The sequence below is a fragment of the Brachypodium distachyon genome, chromosome 1, assembly GCF_000005505.3.
Source record: "Brachypodium distachyon strain Bd21 chromosome 1, Brachypodium_distachyon_v3.0, whole genome shotgun sequence".
NCBI lineage: Eukaryota > Viridiplantae > Streptophyta > Magnoliopsida > Poales > Poaceae > Brachypodium > Brachypodium distachyon.
This window is the reverse complement of record NC_016131.3, coordinates 7,101,661-7,122,602: the sequence shown is the minus strand read 5'-3', so window position 1 is coordinate 7,122,602 and position 20,942 is coordinate 7,101,661. Positions and strand designations below refer to the sequence as shown.

Here is a 20,942-nt window from a genome sequence, read left to right as displayed (position 1 = left end):
TCCGTCCACCTCTGCCCCCAAAAGGAAAACCAGCCTGGTTTCCCGAGCGCAAGCCGCAGCCAGCCTCCCCGTAAAACCCAATCGAAGCCAACAAACAGGACACCAACCGAGCAAAGCATCCCCCACACAAGCACCAGCAACCAGCCACTGAGCCACCCACCACCGCCCCCTCACAAGAGGGAGACGAGAAGGGATGCCTCCGCCTCCCCCTCCTCTTCACTCCCTTGCCCCATCACCCCATGACCGCACGGAGCAGAGCAGCCACCAGCAGTAGCGCCGGGGGAGCGTGAGCGCGCGGGACGGCGGGAGAAGTAGCAGCAGGGAGCGAGCGCCATGGACCTGGGCGGGGTGCTGATGGCCGCCGTGGACGCGGGGGTGGGCGGCGGGGAGCACGGCGTGCTCGGATCTAGGGTGCTCAAGCACGGGAGGGGCAATGCGGAGGACGAGCAGCACGGGTGGAGGCCGCCGCCGGCCAAGCAGGCCAGGGCCGAGGACGACGCGGTGTCGGAGGCCGTCAAGGTGGCCGCGCCCTACTTGCTGGGTTCCTGCAGCCCCGGGCATGGCCGGGAGCGCATGCTCAGCTTCTCGTCCTCGGCGTCCTCCCGTCCCTCCGCCGCCGCTGCCGCCGCTGCTGAGGGGGCGATGCCGCTGTACTATGGCACCCCTGCTTCTTGCTCAGGTGGGATGGCAGTGCTCGCAGAGCTTTATTTTTCTGTCTCTCCGTATTTGTTTGACTAGTGCTGCTGATTGAAAAGGCTTGCTACTCCTTTTGAAGTGGAGTATTATTACTGCTATTTGATTCAATCTTGTTTTCTTTGGGCTTTGGAGTGTTTGTAATATGGATTTATTTCGCTTTTTTATGCATCTTCTTCCTTGTAGTGATTTGTTTTACATTTTCTAGTTGCCATGGAGTCTGCGGCCTGCCTGATCATTTTTTTCTCCCAGGAAAATGCCTGATCCTTGGACTTTTTACACCCAAATCAAAAGGAGCTGATTTGTTCATTTAAAAATATATTTTTCACACCCACTTGTTTACAATTTTGGCTTAGATTTGGAAGCTTGTCATATAAGTTGCCTCTCTTTCAGCGGCTAGTGATCTTTTTTTTTGGTTCTATCCATTCTTTTCTTTTTTGTCTTGGCTTCCCCTGATTAGATCAGTGACTCGAAGAGATCACTTCATCTGGGAAGATTACTATTTTATTGAGCTTTATTGGGATCATTCTTGATATTTGTCCACATAAGTTCCCCACTTCTTTTTGGTGACATCCACGAACGCTTCTTGTCCTCAACGGTGCGATCGTGCGGATTCCTTTTTGTCATGCCTTTTTGCTAATACTAAAGAAGTAAACATGACAATGGATGAAAAAAAGGTGTGATCTTTGGCACCATGCCACTATACTCCACATTTCTCTCCTAAAAAGAACTGTTGAAGTAGTGATGCATGCAAAAAAGATTCAAGCAAGTAACATATGCGGATCAAGCTTTTGTAGTGGATCAAAGATGAGAGTTCTCGGTGACAGACCTCTTATGCATACGCCACCTACAAATCTGTGCTTCTTCCCAGGTTTTCTGATCCTGGCAGTCACCCTGCCTCAGATTTTTTTTCTCTGTCGATCTTTTGCTTGCCCCCATCTACGTTACACATCGATTGTGTTTAGGAAATGCATGCATTAGTGGTGGTCTCTGTAAAGTACACTTTTTTTTGGATTTGCCTTCTTGGCTTGCACTGCACATCCTGGTTGCTCATCTCTTTGTTGTATCTGCCTGTTGCTTCCAGGATTGAGTTCAGTGAGCTTGAGCGCCAGCATTCAGGGGGCAATGGCCAGGGTGAGGGGACCCTTCACGCCGTCTCAGTGGATGGAGTTGGAGCACCAGGCCCTGATCTACAAGTACCTGGCTGCCAATATGTCCGTGCCTCCCAGCCTCCTCATCCCCATCAGGAGGAGCCTCGCGTCCCTCTACCCACCTGCCTACTTTGGCTCAAGCACATGTAAGAAAAGAAAAGAGGAAAGCAAAGGCAAACGAGCCCTTTCTTTCTAGGCTGCAGTTCCATTCATCCTGTACATTGTTATGATAAAAGTCGTGTTGATTGATTCCTCCTTTACTGATTTTGCATGATTGCATTGCCCTTTGTTGTGGCTCTGCTTTGCAGTGGGATGGGGGTCTTTCCAGCTGGGCTACACTGGCAACTCCGATCCAGAGCCTGGGCGATGCCGCCGGACGGACGGCAAGAAATGGCGATGCTCCAGGGATGCGGTCGCCGACCAGAAGTACTGCGAGCGACACATGAACCGGGGACGCCATCGTTCAAGAAAGCATGTGGAAGGCCAGCCTGGCCAAGCCGCGAAAGCGATGTCTGCGACGGTGGCAGCTGCTGCTGCCCAGCCAAGTGCTGTCGCAACTGTAGGGGAGGGAGCTACTGCTAGCCTCACAATCAGCCATCAGCAGCAACCAGTGAAGAACTATGCTCTGAACACGATTGATCCTTGCTCACTGCAATATAACAGGTATGAGTCAGCATTTCTGAAGCTCCAAGCATTTCTTTGCTAGCATGTTTTCAGTGCTCCTGTTCAAAATATCTTTTGCTACTTTGCACATGTAGACTATAACTGATGCTTAGGTGTATGCCATACATTATGCATTGTTATTTGTATTCACTACATTATTACAGAGATCATTATTATAAGTTTAAGGTAATTTCGATTTCCTGGAACTACCTTGTATCTATTCTGGAATAGGGTGATATGGGCTAAAGCTGGATCAGTCAAATTATGTTTCTTGTAGTGGATCACTACTCCTAGCTATTCATTTAGAATAGCCCAAATATTCTTGTTCGGTGGGAAGACATCCTGTTTCACAAGTCCGGAAGTAGTGGTATTGTGAAATTTACATCAATTAACAAGTTTCGATTGTTTTACTTTCAACAACCCAATGTCTCTTTCAGTTTGCTAAGTGGAATATGTTCATTAAAATGCTACCTGCTCTATGATGTACTAACCATGCACATGTCGATAAAATTTCTGCAGTGAACTAGTGAATAAGCAGAATGAGAGTGAACAAGCGCAGGACTCCGACAGCCTTTCGATGCTGACTTCGATGAGTGCGAGAAGTACGGGCAACCTCTTTCCATTCTCAAAGCAACATAAACCTTTTGAAGTGACCACCTCAAGGCCAGATTATGGCCTTGTTTCATCTGATTCACTGATGAGCTCTCCCCATAGTTCCTTGGAGAATGCCAGTTTGCTCGCATCACAGTCTCTGAATGAACACCAGAGTTCACTTTCCCTGCAGCACTTTGTGGACTGGCCGAGGACGCCTTCACAGGGAGCTCTTTCATGGCCCGACACTGAAGAGATACAAGCTCAGAGAACCCAGCTCTCGATATCTGTTCCAATGGCATCGTCGGACCTATCATCAGCCTCCACATCTCCGATCCATGAGAAGCTGATGTTATCACCTCTCAAGCTGAGTCGTGAATATAGTCCTATCGGCCTCAGCATCACAGCAAATAGAGATGAGGTTACCCAGGGAGAACAAGACTGGATGCCTACGTTCCATGACTCGTCGATGGGTGGGCCATTAGGAGAGGTTCTAACCAAAAACAGCAACATGGAGGCAAGGAACTACCTATCGGCGTCTCTGAACCTTCTAACAGATGCCTGGGACTCGAGTCCATTGGAGACCTCTCCTGTAGGAGTTCTGCAGAAGACCACATTTGGATCGGTCTCCAGTAGCACTGGGAGCAGTCCCAGGATGGAGAACCACAGTGTTTACGATGGTATCAGTAACCTGCGGGATGATCTCGGCTCAATCGTTGTAAATCATCCAAGTATCAGGTTGGTATGAGCTTCTGACCAAGAGGGTTGCAACAAGATGGCTGGCATCTAGGGCAGAACTTCGCTAGTCCTCACCTTGTTACATAAGCAACATCAATCCAGAACTGTGAGCATTTTACCTTTGTAGTTTGTCGTTTGAAGACTAATCTGGTGTGTTCGCTTCTTCAGTTTTTAAGTTTTTTTTCCCTTTCGCTTTGTAACCTTCAACTTCCCTGGATCTGAACGTGCTGTGGGGTGTGCGTGCGTGTGTGAATGGATTGGGTGCTACACTGTTGCATATCATGTGATAATATCCATTTATTAATGGTGCGATGCCATGATCGTTGATTCGTGCGAGCTGATACATTATAATCTTGCGTGTTGTTCATTGGCATTTGCGCATATTCGTTTGATCCGCGTCGCCCATGTACACATATGAAGCCGCAATAAGTCAATCACCAAGCTCCGGCCACTATCACTGGCCTAATCCAAAACAAACCACGAAACTGCCGGAGCTACGCGGCCCGCGTGAAGCAGTCTAGCACCAGCATATCGGATTGGACAGAAAAATCGAAGAAAAAAGGGCAAGAGAACGAGAAAATGGAGCCTTACCTGTCCGCCGGGAGCCAAGCACCGGCCGGTCCCCACGTTCATGCCGCACCGCCGGTCGCTGCTGCTTCTGTCGCGTGTGCAACAAAGGGCGGCGGCTGTTGTTCGTCAGGTTGATCAGGGAGAAGATACATTGATCGATCAGGACTCAGGAACTAGGGCAAAGGGGAATCAGTTAGGGCACAAGGGTAATTTCGACAGTAGGAGGAAATCATGAGGGGCATAGTTACAATTTGGTATTTGCAAGAAAGACCCCGCAGAAGAGGTCCAACCGTTTCTGTAGTCGACCCGGGCTATGAGGTGATCGTGATAATCTAGTTTTTCAACCATTTTTTGGCTATTCTTTCATCTGGTTCATTGCAAATTATAAAATAAATTCAGCACAATAAAAGTCATTATTACCAAACTGATATTTAGTGGACGAATCATTAAAAATTGATAAATTTGATCTCTTTTAAAAACGTAAGTAAAAAATGGATATCCCTCGAATTGTTAACAAAGTACGATCCTTTTGCTCAGCGCCAGTCAATTCGACGATGAGGTTAGATAGGATAGCATCATGGGTAGTGTCGAAAAGACTCACCAAATTCAGTCATGGCATGATCAACAACTCAAGGATCAAAACCATTCCGCACCAAATATGATTTTGCTTTTGACCCTCGGCACCAATTTGAATGGCGCTAAGCTCACACGCAACCTGCCTCCTAAACTTCGCTCTGCTCATGATTTCGCTAAGCATCTTTTCTTCAACACCGAAGTATGCTCCTAACATATCCAAGTTGAGCGCCATGGTGGCTGACTTTGAGCAAGAGTGTTACGGAGTATGTGTATTTGGTTACACTTTTCAGGCAGGATCAATTTTTTAGATCAAAATTGTCAATTTTCACTCTTGCACCACGTCCTGGTTGGCAGATTTGGTGCCATCGCCGCTCCCTGCTTCGACACTGGCATTGTTGCCTCCTCCATCAGCAGGCCGTACTTCAAAGTTCTAGGTGTCCCCCCTCCTTCTTCCTCGCCTCGTAACAATCCTTGCCTCACGTGGTCATTCGCTTCACGCGAACGATTCTCAAAAACTGTCTGCAGCCACAATGAAGCATCCAGATACTCCGTCCGATACTAAATTATTGTCGTTGTTTTAGTGCAACTTTAAACTAAAACAACGAAAATATTTTAGGATCGGAGGGAGTAACATTAAAATCAACATTTCCTGCGATCACTGCTTGCGAGGACCTTGAGCGCTGGTAGAACTAAATTTTCACCCATGGCCATGGGGTTGACAGTGCAGCAGTAATCCATTGTCCAAGATACACAGTTATCTCCTGCTGGACCAGCCACCGGCCTCTCTGCGTCTGCCCTCTCATAGCTGCCAGCCAGCCAGTCTGCAAAAGAGACCAACCCCCAGCCTGCGCAACCACCCAATGTCGACTGCATGCATCCAACATCCATCACCAGTCTACAAACATCACCATGCATGTTACTACATGTTTTCTCCCTCTCGATCATTTGCTCTCTGCAGGATCCTACACTGTAGTGTAGAGATGATATGATGCGCAGCAGCGCTAGCTAGGCTAGCTCGCCGTTCGCAGTCAGGGCCTCAGTCCAGTCCTGGCTGCGGCCCTGCGCTTTATGGACAGGCACCTAAAAGCGCACGCACCACACAGGGGAATGAGTTGCGGGAACTGTTAGACGTGCAGATCATCGATGCCAATAATGTTTAAAAACTTTTGCTACGTGCGCGCGCGCGTTTGTTTTCTCCGTTGTTCTTCCACCCGTCTATCTAGCTCCTGATGATGTGAAGAAGAGTGTGTTCGTTGGCTGGCTGCTGTGACTCGGATGGGAGGAGCGAGCCGCGCGTGCCTTTCCTCTCAGATGCTAATTGCAGATGATTTTGTTTGGAGCACGGAAAGGGAAGCTTTGGATGGATGGAGGGGTGTGGGGAGATTGCTTTGCTGCCTGCACTGCAATCACGTGTGTCGTAGTGGAAATGAATTGTGTGCGGGTAAAGTCTCGGCAAAGTTGCGTCTGTACGTATATAGGCACAGTTCCCAGGCATGCATGCATACACAGACTGAAAAGCCAGGCAGTTGATACAAGTACTGTAGTATCGTTAAATACAAATTCCGTACTTATACTTGTAAAAGGTATCCTCTGCACCTTTTGCAGTCCGGACGGGCGTGCAACATATACCCGATTGAGTCCCCCTTTGGTACCTGTCCACGTCATCAGTGGGAGTCCTCACTTCATCAGGTAGCTGGGTGCGTGCACACTTGTTTAACACAAGATTTTGTACTAGAAGCGTTTTGTTTGAGAGTTACATCACGGATTCCATGCTACAGACGTCGTTCTCTTTCAGAGGGGAAACCTGGGTGGGTTACATCTCTTTCAGAAAGGGACCGTGTTACACAAAGCTGGTGATGCCAAGATTGGCAACTGAGCACCTGACGCAAGCGAGTTAATTAAGACGGTGAGACGTGATGGCACGTAAAATGGTCCGGGGCACCATGGGAGGATGTACGCACTATATATTCGTATATTTGGACACCAGTGATCCAGTGACCCGAGCGATAAGTGTGATTTTAGGCTTGAGCTAGCCCAGCAAGGAAATGCTTGGACGAGCACCCACACAAGCCCACACGGGCGAAACAGAAACAGTACGAAGCCCAGGAACCAGCGTCCACGCCTTAACATCCAAAGGCGAACGTCAACAAGATACGTCCACGCCTCCTTGTCCACATGCCACGGCAAAGCTGGAAGATGGTTCACGAGCTCACAAATGTCTCGTATATAAACGCTAGCCTCAACGGACAACGGGGGTGACGCTAAAACCACCTTTGCCTGCCATGCGTGCACTCTGTCCTAAGGAGAGATCGACGAGCTAGCCGTGGGGCAAAACATCGATATGATGAGCCGCCGGACAAGACGAGCCGACCTGCAGCAGCAGAAGCAGCCGGTGCCGGAGTTCGCCGGGACCAATACGATCGTGTCGAACCCGATCTTCTCCTACGAAGACGGCTCGGGCTCGACTCAGCTCAAGCCGGTGGACGACGTCCTGCTTGGCTGTGGCTACAAGGAACCTGCAGGCTCGGGGCAGGATGATGTGATCCCCGACGCCGTCTTCCCGGCCGCCGGCGCGGGCGTCGTCAAGGTCAAGCCATTGCCGCTGCCTCCGAGCATGGCGCACCGGCTGCCTGCTTCAAGCTCTCGCGCGGGTCCCGCCGCGCTCGTGATGATGGCGAGGAGCCAGCACGGCGGGTGGGTCCTGACAAGGAGGGCGCCCCACCACGACCCGTTCCTTGCCGCCTACGTGGCGTGCACCAAGAGCGGCGGCAAGGACGACTCTTCTCCGGCGACGGTAAAACAGCAGCACAGGCAGCGAAAGAAGAACGAGACTAATAACAATACCAGAGGCGATGATGCTCTGCGGGGCTGTGGCATCTGGAGCGGCTGGGCGGCGGCGGCGGGCGCGAAGAAGAAGAAGTACGCCGGCGCGATGTCGTGCAAACACGGCAGCGCCGTGGCCGTGGCCGTGCAGAGGAAGGGCGACGATCCTGCACAGGCGCTGGCGTCCCCGGGACACCCCAGGCTGCACCTTTCGCGGCAGCTGGTGGTGATCCCGGCAAGGAAGAAGGCCCTGGTGGTGCTGCCACGGGGACGAGCGCAGGGCCAGCGCTGATCCAGCGTGTTTCTACTAGTACTGTTCTGTATGGCGGCGTGTTTCCCGTTTCGAGGAGTGCTGTGCTGTGGTGCGTTGTACATTGATGTTGCATCGTTTGTTGGCTCAGGTTGCTGCACTCTTAAAATTTGTGCAGGAACAACGGATACCAACTCTGTTTTTTTACGTGGCAGTACAATACAAGCGATTCCCGGAGGAAAAGTTAACCAAATTAAGGCCCTGTTTCGATGTGCTTAAAAATGTTTTTGACTTTTGGCTTATAACCCACGGAAGCATCTATGTGCGTTTTGACTTTAGCTTTTCGCTTATACCATCATGTAATATCAAGTCAAAAGTCAAAAACATCTGAATAGCTAGACTTGTGACTTATAAGCTAAAAGTCAAAAGGCACTCTTAAGCGCAACCAAACAGGGCCTAAGCATGACACCCAAACATCTAGAAAAGGACCTTAGTTTCGTTATGATTATGAACATAAGGCTGCTCCTCGCAAGTTTCCTACAATCAAAATTCAAAAGCCACATATGCTTCCCAGAGTCCTACGCGGCTTTTGTCGGCATTTTCTCACCACAATAAATCAGGCATTCGAACTATCCATCACACACGGTTCCGACATCCGACGCTACTCGAGGCTAAGCGGTGTGAAGGATCATTGCTCGAGGTTGAGTAACCGTGTGCAATGAGGGCAGGGACAAAGACAAGGGGGGCGCCGCAGGGCTAGCTTTGCCTGCCTAAAAAAATCTTTTTTCCTTAATAGTTACTAATCGTCTTACTGAAATTCACATAAAAAAAGATTAGATCTCTATTGCATCATACATGGTTACAGAAAGAAAACATGTGTGACGGGGGACCGGTCGCACACGGTTGTCCTCGCCCCACGTGTTTGATGGACAACTTGTGTCATCACTTATATATCGACGGGATATATAGTGTTCCACTAGCAAATCGGACCATTCAGGATGTTAAATCTCAGTGGAGATTTATGAGTGGCTCCATTTTACTGCCTCTAATACCTTTCCGAGAAAAAGATTTTCCACCAGTTTTTTTTAAAAAAAAGAGATTAGATCGTTTTAGCCCAGAAACACATCCTAGTAAGGCCCACAAAGGCACGAAACATGCTGGAGAATCGTTCCTTGGGCTTGTACAAACAACTTCAAATATACTCAGTTCTTAGCTCAAAATAATAATAAAAAGGAATCAACTCAGTTCTCACAGAGTCACAGTCAACAGGGAAGCGAAACGCGGATCGCCTCCTTTAATTTGCGCGAGATCAAACCAAACCTGATGCGCTGCGCACTAGGATTACTTTTCCCCCTTACTTTTTTGTTTTTCTGTTGAAGAAAGAGGGCTCAAAGACCTCCGATTCAATTAGGCACTATGCGATTACTAAAGAGTTAAATGCACGGTGGGTCCTAAAAGTATTGGCGTGTAGTCATCTAGGTCCTAATAGTATCAAAATGCAGTTTTGGGTCCTAAAAGTACTTCAAGTGTGTCACCGGCGGTCCTAAAAACGCCGGACCAGGCCTGACCTGCCCACGTGTCCCGTTGACCCATTTTGACCGGCCACGTAGGATCAAGAAAGGAGAGTTAAAATTGCATATTGCCCCCTGAACCACATTCACGATGCCCATCTCATCCTTCTTGAACGGCTTCTGGTAGCTCCCGCTTGTCGCGATGAGTGCCACCAACGCCCTTGCGGCGACGTCCTTCTCGGCGACCAGTTTGGCGTTCTAGATGAGCCTCGGCATGGCGTCGCCGACCTCCTTCTTGGCCTTGCCGACGTTGCAGCACGGCTCGGCCAGCGCCACGGAGGTCGACGGAGTTGAGCATGTCGGCGACGGCGGAGACGACGGCCACGGCCACATAGGAGACCGGCACGGAGCTGACGGATTTCGCGAGCGAGTCGAGCGCCACGGCACAGAAGGCGACGGAGGAGGGGGAGGATGCAGTCGGTGTTGGATCCAGCGACACCGTCGGCGGCATCGGAGACGAGCAGGAGGCGCGCGTCGGCGGCAAGGCGGGAGAGGAGGTGGCGGTGGAGGAGAGGAGCGAGACAGTATGGAGGTGGCTGAGGTGAGGGCCGCCGCGGACGGAGAGGATCGCCCAGAACGCACGGAGGCGAGGAGCGGCGCAAAGGGTGGGAAGGCGGCATGCGAGAGGGAGATGGAGAGCGAGGAGAGGGAGGCGGAGATGGAGGGCCAGTGGCGGCGGAAAGCCGGTGAGGAGGTCGCGGCGACAAGGAGAGAGGCGAGGAGGAAGAGGAAACTATGGGGTCGGGGGATTTCCAGGGGGCAATATGCGAAATTAACTCTCCTTTGTTAATCCTACATGGCCGGTCAAAATGGGTCAACGGGACACGTGGACAGGTCAGTCTTGCTCCGGTGTGTTTAGGACCACCGGTGACACACTTGAAGTACTTTTAGCACCTAAAACTGCATTTTCATACTATTAGGACCTAGATGAGACCACGCCAATACTTACTTTTGGTGCATTTAACTCGTTACTAAATGTGTCGATGATCAAGGCTAGCTAATGCTGTTATCTCCCTGTTTCCACTCAGCCATTCTCAGGTATAGCTTTTCTCTCAGCCTCTCGCGTCTCTCCATCGATCTCCCCGGTGCTCGTTCTCTTGCTTCTCCGTGCTTGACTTGCACGTTCAGGACTTCAGGGCATGGCTACGGCGCTGGGGAGGAAGGACCTCCTGGACGAGGCGCGCGCGCCGGGCTTCGCGGGGTGGGTGCGCGGCCTGCGCCGCCGCATCCACCAGCACCCGGAGCTGGCCTTCCAGGAGCACCGCACGAGCGCGCTCGTGCGCGCCGAGCTCGACGCGATCGGCATCGCCTACGCCTGGCCCGTCGCCCGGACCGGCGTCGTCGCCACCATCGCCGGCAGGGGCGGCGCCGGGAGCGGTCCGGTGTTCGCGCTCCGGGCAGACATGGACGCGCTGCCCATCCAGGTCCGTTGAAACAATCTAGCAGTAAAGGTTTTAGCCGGTGTTCGCGCTCCGGGCTGGCAGATCGACATGCATGGACGCGCATGTTGCTGAATGCGATCGTGATTCATGAGAAGCCAGCCCGGTTCGATATATGTGGATCTCGAAAAATCATCAAGAACGTACATTAACTGGTCAATTGTCAACAACCCGAGCTACAGATTACGTATACAACCGTATTACGTAGCAGTACAAACTTTATTTTGAACATTACTACTGGGTATACTAACGTGAGAACAATTAGTTTGTTAAGAGCTCATCAGTACTGACTCTGCTGTCTCTGTCTGGAAAGCGACCGATTTTAGGATTTTACCGTATGTATGTATGTATGCAGCATTGATGCAAGTTGACTGTGCTCCTATAATAGTTGCGCCCGCCGGCGGGTCGTTCTCCAGCGCCGGCCAAAGGTTGAGCCCTCCGTTAAACTTTAGTTGACCATCTTCCCCGCAAAAAAAAAAAACTTTAGTTGACCATCAGCTTAGCCATTAATTGACAGTGAAGTGCGAAAACTGAACACTGCTTGAGAATATTTTTTGAACACTATTTTAGTCATGAATTATGATGAATTTCGGTGCATCATTCCGCTTGAATTTATTCTGAAAATTGCGATTTTAAGGCAAATAAGGGAATATGTTGTTGATTATTTTGTTTTTTAGGCTGTGTTTTTCTTTTTGCTATTTTCTTGCTGAAATTTGTTCCAATCTTGTTTGCTAAACTCATGGTGAAAATTATGTACAACGTAATGAAGAGTTGTTGCAGACCATGTCAAAGGTGCTAGATGTAAAATTGTCTTTTCATCAACTACGACACGATCAACTAACGGTACAGTGGTTAATTTGGACATGGTGCAAAATTTGAGTAGTAGATTTGGAAGGAGAAAAATTTGAATGACATTTGGGCACTTATGCAAATTCTAGATCGTATATATGGAATTACCTCTTTCTCGGTCGGGACCGTCCGAATCCATCCGGAAGAGGGGGCTAAAACTAAAAGTATACGGTTTTGTTAATTGAAGGAACAATCCATACGGTTTCGAGTTCAATGACCATTTTTAGACTTATTCCGATCTTGCTAATTGAAGGACCAATTGAGAGCTCAAAAATATACATTTCTCTTATTTTTGTCCGCGTGTGCATCTACCTACCCCTGCGCGTAAAGTTATTTTTGTTTGCTGTAATTCACTTTTGTCTTGAAAAAACATTGGCCCCCTCTGTCTAACTTTACTTGATCCATTGGCATGCATGCAGGAAATGGTAGAATGGGAATTCAAGAGCCAGGAAGACGGCAAGATGCATGCGTGTGGGCATGATGCTCACGTGGCCATGCTGCTCGGAGCTGCCAAGCTGCTTCAATCCCGGAAGGACGATCTCAAGGTGCGGCGAAATGAACGATGATAATTCTTTCCAAAAAAAACTCTGGAAATGCAATACATCTGAACCTGTTTGTTTGCATGGCGTGTTTGACTTTGACCAGGGCACGGTGAAGCTAGTCTTCCAGCCGGCGGAGGAGGGCCATGCCGGCGGTTACCACGTGCTGCAGGAAGGCGTTCTCGACGACGTGGATGCCATCTTCGCCGTGCATATTGACCCGTGTCTGCCAGTGGGCACCGTCGGCTCCAGGCCCGGGCCGTTCCTCGCCGGATCGGCTCGCTTCAGGGCGACCATCGCCGGGAAGGGCGGCCATGCTGCCGTGCCCCACGCCGCTGTTGACCCCGTGGTCGCCGCATCCTCGGCCGTGCTCAGCCTCCAGCAGCTCGTTGCTCGCGAGATCGATCCTCTTGAGAGCGCGGCACGTGCATTTGTTTTTCTCGATTTGTTGTCAATTAGTTGCACTAGCTCTTCAACATATGAACTGTGTTTCCGCCGGCGTCTGATCAACGAAGCACCACGTTCGTGTTTGTTCGATCCAGGTAGTGTCAGTGACCTTCATCAAAGGTGGTTCGGCCTTCAATGTCATCCCGGAATCCGTGACCTTGGGCGGCACCTGCAGGAGCATGACGACACAAGGATTATCCTATCTCATGAAGAGAATAAGAGAGGTATGTAATTTACACAGGATACAACTTGGTCGAGATTTAATTCAATTCTCCTTAATTAATTTCCAGTAATTAACAACTAACATGCACATATATATGCGCAAAGGTGATCGAGGGGCAGGCAGCGGTGGGGCGGTGCGCGGCGGCGGCGGACTTCATGGAGGAGGAGCTCCGGCCGTACCCGGCCACGGTGAACGACGAAGCAGTGTACGCGCACGCCAAGTCAGTGGCGGAGGGCATGCTGGGGGAATGCAATTTCAGGCTGTGCCCGCAGGTGATGGCGGCGGAGGACTTTGGGTTCTACGCGGAGAAGATCCCGGCCGCCTTCTTCAGCGTCGGCGTCCGGGGCGGCGAGGATGAGGAGATCAGCCACGTGCACACGCCGCACCTGGTCATCCACGAGGACGTGCTCACCGTCGGCGCCGCCCTGCATGCCGCCGTCGCGATCGAGTTCCTCAACAAGCATTGATTCGTCAATCAACTTGTGCCAGCCTCGATCGAATCTCCAATGGTTCTGTCGCGGAATGATCAATCCAGCGGACCGGCGTCCGGGTCACCTGCATTCGTATCCAAATGTAAATAAGCTTGCGCAAGAACACACTTGTTTTCCTTCCCGTTTTTACCAAATTATATGAAAATAATGCTGTTCAAATTGAGGACCTTTGATGAGCACGTCTTGCCCACTGGAGTGAGAGCATCTTCAGCAGGGACCTTATTTGACCGAGGAGCAAGAACAAATACAAACTTGACTACCTTCAAACGTTCCAAAAAAACCCTTGAGTCATCCAATAAAAAAGATGAAAAGTCGTGAGCGTGGAACGTACTTGAACCGTGGATGATCCCCTGTAAGTGCAGGTCGTCAAATCACATGATTTTCATCAGAATGCCAGAGAAGGATTCCAAAGTCATGATACACTATCAAAAACTCATCAAATCCATATGAACGGATTTGCGAGGACACGCACTCAAAATCCACAAGATCATACACCTCGAATCTTTGGTGAGTAAAATTCTGTGGCTCCATGGCATTGTCCGATAAGGCACTGCCGCAGTAAAGGAAGAATCAGATTACCTTTATTTTTGACGACATCGCACTCTTCGTCATAGTGTTGCCGATGAAAATCACAAGAATTATGATACTAAAAAACTGAGTACATCTAGAAAAACCGAGATTCTCCCCATGTCGCAGCGTCGAGATGACGACAGAAGATGAGGCCAACCCATGAATCCCAACGAAAACTATGCAATTTAGATTAAATCCTAATTTTTCTCGTCATGTCCCTGGCGGCGGCGAGAGGAGAAGACGAATTCTGCGAGATGGATACGGTCGTTAACCGTACTCGCAAAATGCGGTCAGGTAATTCGAACTGCATCCTCTCTAAAAAAAAGGTAATTCGAACTGCAATCATTTCGCAGGCGACCCTTTTACAGGAAAGTTTGGTAGGCCGTTCTGTAGAATTCTTGGTCTTATTGTCGGCCCAGTCCATACTAGTCCGTCCAAAAAGGCCTAACCAGTAACCACTGGACGTGGGCCGCCAGGCCAGGTAGTCTGTGAGAGCTGAAACTCCCTCGTTCCTCGATCTCCTTCGTCCGGTGGTTAATTTGGGCGTTGGCTGTTCGATATCCTCCGAGAAAGCCAACGTTTACCTCCCGGCCTCCCGGGGCGCCGTTCCAGTTCCACCTCGCCCCGGAGCACCCGAACACCAGTGAACCCGTGCAGGCCCAGCTCGACTGCACGTAGCCAGGGCGGGCACACTGCAGCAGCAGCAATGCCACCTGCTGCCAACTTCTCATCCTTCTCGGCGCTGCTCCGCGGGCCTCCGCCGCCGACCCGGCGCCTCCTCGTCGCCGCCGCAGCCGCGCGCGCGCACAGTACCTCTGGGTGTAGCCGTGCTCGCGGCGGTCTGCCCCGTTTCCACTCCCCGTCTCTCCCCTCGTCCAAGGCAAGCGCGCTCATCTTATCTCGTCCTTCGCGCGTTGGTGTAGGCATTTCGTCGAACGCGTTGTGCACGTTCTGGTCGAGCACCTGATTGGGGTGCTTTCTTGGTAGCTCATGGCAGACAGTATCTGCTGCGTAGGCCCTAGGGTGTACGGTTGTTTTTTCCTTCACCTATAGGGCCTTTTTAATTTCGTAGATCATGCTGTCTGTGTTGGGTTGTTTGGGTGGTGTTCCGTTGCTTCATAAATCATAATGATCATAACTACTGTGGATATTATTTGCAGGGTGAGGTGGTTCGCATCCAAGGTGACGAGTTCTGGCACATGACGCGGGTGTTGCGCCTTGGCGTCAATGACAGGTCTCGCAATTTTGATTCTTTCCTTGGTGCGAATTCTAGGCAAGACCAGATAATGAAAATTAATTTCTTCTACCAACTGAAACAAATATTCGCACCACTAAATTGCAGCTTCAATTTACTGACGGTAGATTTTATAGATATTTACTTCTTGATTTGTAATGGAAGTTATGTAACCTGAAAAGTACAACGACTAGGGAGTTAGTTTCTGGTATTAACAGAAGCTTCCTCCTGACAATTAAGTGATTTTCTCCAACTTATTAGGCACAAGACATTCACGAAATCACGACTGAGTTTAGGACATTCCAAGAAATGCTTTAACTAGTAACCCCATGCACGTAGTATATTGCCTTTACAGTGAAATATCATTTTCTGTCAGACCACCAGCCCTATTGCCTACATCGTAGACTTGTCCTGTGCAAATCAGCACTTTGTGCACATTCCATCAGAATGAAGTGTACAGGTTTCGAACAATTTTCAAAAAATCTGTGTACTAGTACATTCGTGCCAAATTTCAATACAAATTCAAGTACATTGCGAGAAACACAAATGCTTAGTGAACACTGAACGGTATTGAAACATGACTGTTTGTCTTTTTTGTACCTCACAAAGTACATTGAATTCAGTGTAAGAGACCTTAACGGCTTAACCCAGCACTAGCAATTTGTTTATATGTATTTTTGGGAATTTTATCTTTCACACTAAATGTTCAAATGCACAATCGGGTGTGAATTTTAACTTCCACACTAAATGTTCAGATGCCTTGCGGGTGTGAATGTCAGAATCTACTTTTATCTATGATAAATCCAGTGAACTTTCACTCTCATATTCAATTTTATTACATTTACTTATATTATCCTAAGGATGATCTTGAAACTTCTTGCCTAACATTTGAAGGGTTGAACTATTTGATGGCGCGGGTGCTTTAGTAGAAGGATCTATACAAAAGGTCGATAAGAATGGATCAGATGTTGAGTTATTAGAGAATGCTAGGTCTATTGCACCGCAAGGCATCCAATGGCATGTCTTTGCTGCATTTGGTGAGTCTCATAAACTTTCCAGAGCGACTGTTTACAGTAGGAAAGTTTTCTGTTCCATTTCCTGAACACTTCCATAATTCCAATCCCCAGGGACGTTGAAAGGTGGACGCGCGGATTGGCTTATAGAGAAATGTACTGTATGTTATCTACAGTTCTGTCTGGCATGTTTTGTCTTTCCCCGCTTCTAAATCAGTTAATATTTTCGTATTTAGGAACTTGGAGCTTGCAGTGTTACACCTCTTTTGACTGAAAGATGCCATACAATAGCAGAAAATAGGGTGGACAGGTTGCAACGTCTTGTGTTGGCTGCAGTTAAACAATGTATGGAGTTTAAGCTTCTCTTTCAATCTTTTATTTGCTTATGATAAATGACTATATGGTAGTCGTGTGGTGTCAACATGCAGTTTGTGACTAAGGTGCCAGTGCACAAGCAGATAGAATAAAGTATAGCTAACTTCATTACTTTTGTCTTGTTTAGGCCAGAGAGTACACGATATGTCACTGAAGGCCCCAATTGAGATACGTGATCTTCCGGCGATTGTAAGTACTCATCCATGCTTTCTGATATTTGTATTTAACACTGCAACCAATCACATACTCATGCAGACTACTGAGATTTTTTTTCTTTGATCTAGTAACTTGCTTTCATATTTGAGACCATGATGTTTACAGACTATGGACCCTTGCCAAGACTGTTTTAGTATGATAGTTACAAACAACATTCATGTATGACACGAACAAAACCATAAAACTTCATACAAGATATGGAAAATTGGTTAAGAGCAATTAATTAATTATAAATCATAAACACCTGAGTGACAGACATCATAACCGTTGTGAATATTCTGATGTCACTTATGTGTGTGTTTTACGTGACAAAATCGTGTTACAGTATGTCATGTATGGTTGATATTTTCCTTTTCTTTTTCCTATCAGGTATCACAGTCCAAGCTTGCTTTCTTAGCATCAGCTGGCGCACCTCCTGTTTTAAGTGTTCTGCCTAAGCCCAGCAACGAAGAAAGTGGGGTTTTAATTATTGGACCAGAAGGAGGTAACCCAAATCCTGAGTTATTCATATTTAAGTGTTTAAACGAGAGTGACTTTGGTCAATGGAAGCATGGAAGTTTCACATACTTATAACTTATACCAAATATGCACTTAATTATCCCATCTATATCAGCGGCCTGCACTTATTGTATGGAATGGTGTACATTATGTATCAGCATAATGACAGTAGTAATCCACATGATTAAGTTTTGTAGTTCACCCATGTTTTGTTGTCAGAAATGTACACACGATGGAATTACATTCAGTTTCTTCAACCGAGCTCGCATTTTCTAGTTTCAGATAATCGACCCGTGTTAATTTGAGATTACATGCTCTAATTTTTATCCACATCTCATCAGATTTCACAGACGAGGAGGTAAACGTTTTGAAGGCGGCTGGTGCGGTCCCTGTTGGTCTTGGTCCATGCAGGCTACGAGTTGAAACAGCTACAATTTCACTCCTATCCGCTCTCATGCTGTGGTCAGATGCCCATCACCAGGAAATACAGCAATGCAGGTAGTCGATGTACAGTTGTCACTCATGTGCTACTTTATATGCTCTAGTAGCTGTCCATAAACTATTAAAGTACTAACGTTTTTGGAAATAGTCCATTGGGTTTCATGTTATTTATCATAATATTTTTTTTTGAACCTGTCAAAAAACATATCGTCGATACTGGTACAACGTGGTGGAAATTAGAAGCATGGCAATTAGTAGTAGTGCACATTGCCTGTGTAGACCCAGTGTGTTTAGCCTGGATGCATGTGACGAATCTCGCCTATGAAGACAAAATACACATAAAATGAATTTGTCCCAGTTTTGTCACGTTTTGATGAAAAAGAAAGGGCCGATCTGGGATCGTGCCGTGCTGTCCAGATAATTAGCATGTGCTATGTGTTTCTGTTGCGGACAGTGGAGACTCGAAGCTGTTTTTCTAGCCGTTCTTGCGACTAGTTGTATAATTGTTCCGTCAGTTTAGCATTTCGTTTCCCATGTGGCCATGTGCAAGTGTTACTTAGCAAAATCTTGATATTGTTGTTATACTCGAACCGTATGTAAGCTATATTGTGAAATGAAGTAGTTTTGTTTTTTCCTCGGTCTTTTTAGCATGTTTATACGGGTGGGTGCTTATGCTAGGGATCCTATAGGAGAAACCTCTGCGTGTAGTTCTCTGTTAAGCTGTGTGTGTGTGGCGTTGAAATGAGAACCTTGTAACCGTAGAGAAGTGTTCCCTTCGGGTGGAACTGCCTGGGAAGACGATAAGAAATCACCCATATATATATATACACACACACACAGAGAAGGTGTATATGGAGATGCCTGCATATATATACGCACTGTCGTTATTCACGAGTAAGATTGCTACGCGGGAACAGGAAGCACCTTAAACATGGTGTATTTGTATCAGCAGCGTTTTAACCCGTTCAATGTTCTGCCCCCCGGCGGCGGCCGCCAAATGTAGCTTCCTTCTACGCCGAGCGACCACGCCTCCGGGTCTCTGCCAGACGGACCATTCTCTACTAATTGCTGCATGTGCGCCACGTACGTAGTATTGTACTCCGCCTGTACGTACATTCGTACGTGTTGCGGTGGTAGGCGCGGGTTCGCAGCCACCGGGCCGTACAGCGTACGCCAGGGCCCCGTACCAATCGCTAAAGCCCCACATGTGCCAACGAGGGCCAGGCCAGGGCGCCGGCCGCTGTCAACCGTGCACCGCGCGCCACGTTGCCGCACGTACGCGCACCGCGCATGTCTGCCGCTCTGGCGTCGAAGCACGCAGCACGGCAGGCGCTGTGCAGTGCAGTGCAGCTAGCCTGGCTCCGTCGCTCGCTCGTGTCCAAGAAAAAGATCAGGCCTCGCTGCTGCTGCTGCTGCTAGATCAAGTCCAGCCTGGCACGGAGCAGTTAGTTAATTTGTCAGCGTATGGGCACGTGCAAGGCGAGTCTGAATCGAGCCGAAATCGACCTGCATACATGCCGATCTAGTTTCCGAGCTAGCGCGGCACGGCACGGGCGGCTGTTTTGTTACTCCGTTACTAACGCATTATAACTTGTTCCCTGTGGAGTCGCCGTAGCGCGCGCGTGCTTAATTGGTATACGTATGCAGATTGGTCACCAGTTCACCACTGCAAAATGTGCACCGGCCGGAACACGCATCCATGTCTGGTTGGTTGGTTTGGATGGAGATGAGATCACGTGTAGCACGTGTCGTGAGAAGTGAGACCCTAGCTCGACGCCAGGGTTTCTCTCAACACCTGATCGGTCCCGAGCCGGACGCCGCCATGCATGTCCCGTTTGCGTAGATGCAACAGCGAACACGGTTGAAGCTTCTGTCTTGTTAATTCTTCAAGCGAGATAGTGTATATATGCGTTTCGCACAATCCCAAACTCATCAGTTGCAAGCAATACCGATCCACACCCCTGACATGTTTATCAGAAACGGGGCAGAATAGTCTGCAGAGTATCCCGCCGAACAAAGTACGTACATAACGTCCACATCACGGAGACGAAACGAACGTTTATGTAGACTAGAGGCGGCGCTCCGTGGGCTTGATTGATCCTCTCGCGACGTACGTGACGAAGCGGCCGGATCTGCCAAGTTACCAGCGTCCTCAAGACAAATCGTGAATCCGGCCGGCAATGTTTAACTCTTCCGCACGCACCGCGTGAAGACGATCTGCGTGTGTGTGTGTGTGGATGAGCTCGGGGTTCGATCTGTTTGACCGATCGATATATATATATGCAAGTGGCGCCGTCGACAAATATCGCTTCCGCCGTGATACGTACGTGACGTCGTAGCCGCCCAACAACAAAGGCGAACCCAACCGGATATATGTTCCAGCTGCAGTGGAACAATCCAACGCGTCTAGGTTGCTCGTACGCAGTTTAGGCCCCGTGTGGTGGAACGGACATTCGCTTGAAACGGGCAAACAATTTCATATTCTCTAAGAAAAGAAAATCCACTCGATAATACTCTATAATTGATGACAATTTCATATTCTCCATTTTATGTGTGCGCGTTTATTGTTCCTTTGGTGACTATATTTTCGTTTGCCACGGCAAATTTCTCTCACACCCGCACTCGATAACGATGCAGAGTTGTCGGCAAGACTTAATGGTGGCAGATGCACAGAGCAGACGGTGGTGCGGGGTGGAACTGCTAGCATCTTGGGAGCGGCAAACAACGGTGAAACCACAAACATCATGTTATTGGCAGAGGTATGAGACCGACCTCACAGGTTAGGGAGGTTTACCGTGAGGCCGGACTTCACCGGAGCAAATTAATTAGTGGCTTCGAGAGTCTAATTCGGTAACAGTGGTTGGACATGATAAGCTACCCAGAGCGCGAGGCTAGGGGACAAGGCCCGACTAGGACGGACCATTGAATTTAGATCCGTTCAAAGTCGATAGCCACTCCCCCCCCCCTCTCCTGTCCCCCCT

The 20,942-nt window shown here is 48.8% G+C and overlaps 4 protein-coding genes across 4 annotated transcripts; all 4 read left to right on the top strand.

The window, feature by feature from the left end:
* LOC100833132 (growth-regulating factor 6) lies at positions 1-4,163 on the top strand. The gene is made up of 4 exons (XM_003560226.4): positions 1-679; positions 1,778-1,990; positions 2,153-2,507; positions 3,027-4,163. The coding sequence occupies exons 1-4, from the start codon at positions 334-336 to the stop codon at positions 3,844-3,846; spliced, it is 1,734 nt and encodes a 577-aa protein (XP_003560274.1). The 5' UTR covers positions 1-333; the 3' UTR covers positions 3,847-4,163.
* Positions 4,164-7,248: 3,085 nt separating this feature from the next.
* Positions 7,249-8,308, top strand: LOC100842286. Its single transcript, XM_003559421.3, has one exon. It carries the CDS (start codon positions 7,324-7,326, stop codon positions 8,095-8,097), a length of 774 nt encoding a protein of 257 aa, XP_003559469.2. The 5' UTR covers positions 7,249-7,323; the 3' UTR covers positions 8,098-8,308.
* Positions 8,309-10,712: 2,404 nt separating this feature from the next.
* Positions 10,713-13,731, top strand: LOC100830064 (IAA-amino acid hydrolase ILR1-like 3). The gene is made up of 5 exons (XM_003560221.4): positions 10,713-11,050; positions 12,334-12,459; positions 12,560-12,874; positions 12,996-13,124; positions 13,228-13,731. Exons 1-5 carry the CDS (start codon positions 10,766-10,768, stop codon positions 13,588-13,590), a joined length of 1,218 nt encoding a protein of 405 aa, XP_003560269.1. The 5' UTR covers positions 10,713-10,765; the 3' UTR covers positions 13,591-13,731.
* A 983-nt stretch (positions 13,732-14,714) lies between these two features.
* Positions 14,715-18,327, top strand: LOC100841987 (ribosomal RNA small subunit methyltransferase E). Its single transcript, XM_010232210.3, has 8 exons — positions 14,715-15,064; positions 15,345-15,418; positions 16,313-16,455; positions 16,546-16,592; positions 16,668-16,776; positions 16,934-16,995; positions 17,392-17,506; positions 17,862-18,327. The coding sequence occupies exons 1-8, from the start codon at positions 14,891-14,893 to the stop codon at positions 18,020-18,022; spliced, it is 885 nt and encodes a 294-aa protein (XP_010230512.3). The 5' UTR covers positions 14,715-14,890; the 3' UTR covers positions 18,023-18,327.
* The last annotated feature ends 2,615 nt before the right edge of the window (positions 18,328-20,942 follow it).

What these genes read in the sequence shown, in the direction of transcription:
- LOC100833132 (XM_003560226.4), top strand. Translation starts at nt 334, where the DNA reads ATGGACCTGGGCGGGGTGCTGATGGCCGCCGTGGACGCGGGGGTGGGC. An exon ending in CACCCCTGCTTCTTGCTCAG is followed by an intron (nt 680 to 1,777) that starts GTGGGATGGCAG and finishes TGTTGCTTCCAG; the next exon opens with GATTGAGTTCAGTGAGCTTG. An exon ending in CTACTTTGGCTCAAGCACAT is followed by an intron (nt 1,991 to 2,152) that starts GTAAGAAAAGAA and finishes TCTGCTTTGCAG; the next exon opens with TGGGATGGGGGTCTTTCCAG.
- LOC100842286 (XM_003559421.3), top strand. Translation starts at nt 7,324, where the DNA reads ATGATGAGCCGCCGGACAAGACGAGCCGACCTGCAGCAGCAGAAGCAG.
- LOC100830064 (XM_003560221.4), top strand. Translation starts at nt 10,766, where the DNA reads ATGGCTACGGCGCTGGGGAGGAAGGACCTCCTGGACGAGGCGCGCGCG. An exon ending in TGGACGCGCTGCCCATCCAG is followed by an intron (nt 11,051 to 12,333) that starts GTCCGTTGAAAC and finishes GCATGCATGCAG; the next exon opens with GAAATGGTAGAATGGGAATT. An exon ending in TCGATCCTCTTGAGAGCGCG is followed by an intron (nt 12,875 to 12,995) that starts GCACGTGCATTT and finishes TGTTCGATCCAG; the next exon opens with GTAGTGTCAGTGACCTTCAT.
- LOC100841987 (XM_010232210.3), top strand. Translation starts at nt 14,891, where the DNA reads ATGCCACCTGCTGCCAACTTCTCATCCTTCTCGGCGCTGCTCCGCGGG. An exon ending in GGCTTATAGAGAAATGTACT is followed by an intron (nt 16,593 to 16,667) that starts GTATGTTATCTA and finishes TTTCGTATTTAG; the next exon opens with GAACTTGGAGCTTGCAGTGT. An exon ending in TACGTGATCTTCCGGCGATT is followed by an intron (nt 16,996 to 17,391) that starts GTAAGTACTCAT and finishes TTTTCCTATCAG; the next exon opens with GTATCACAGTCCAAGCTTGC.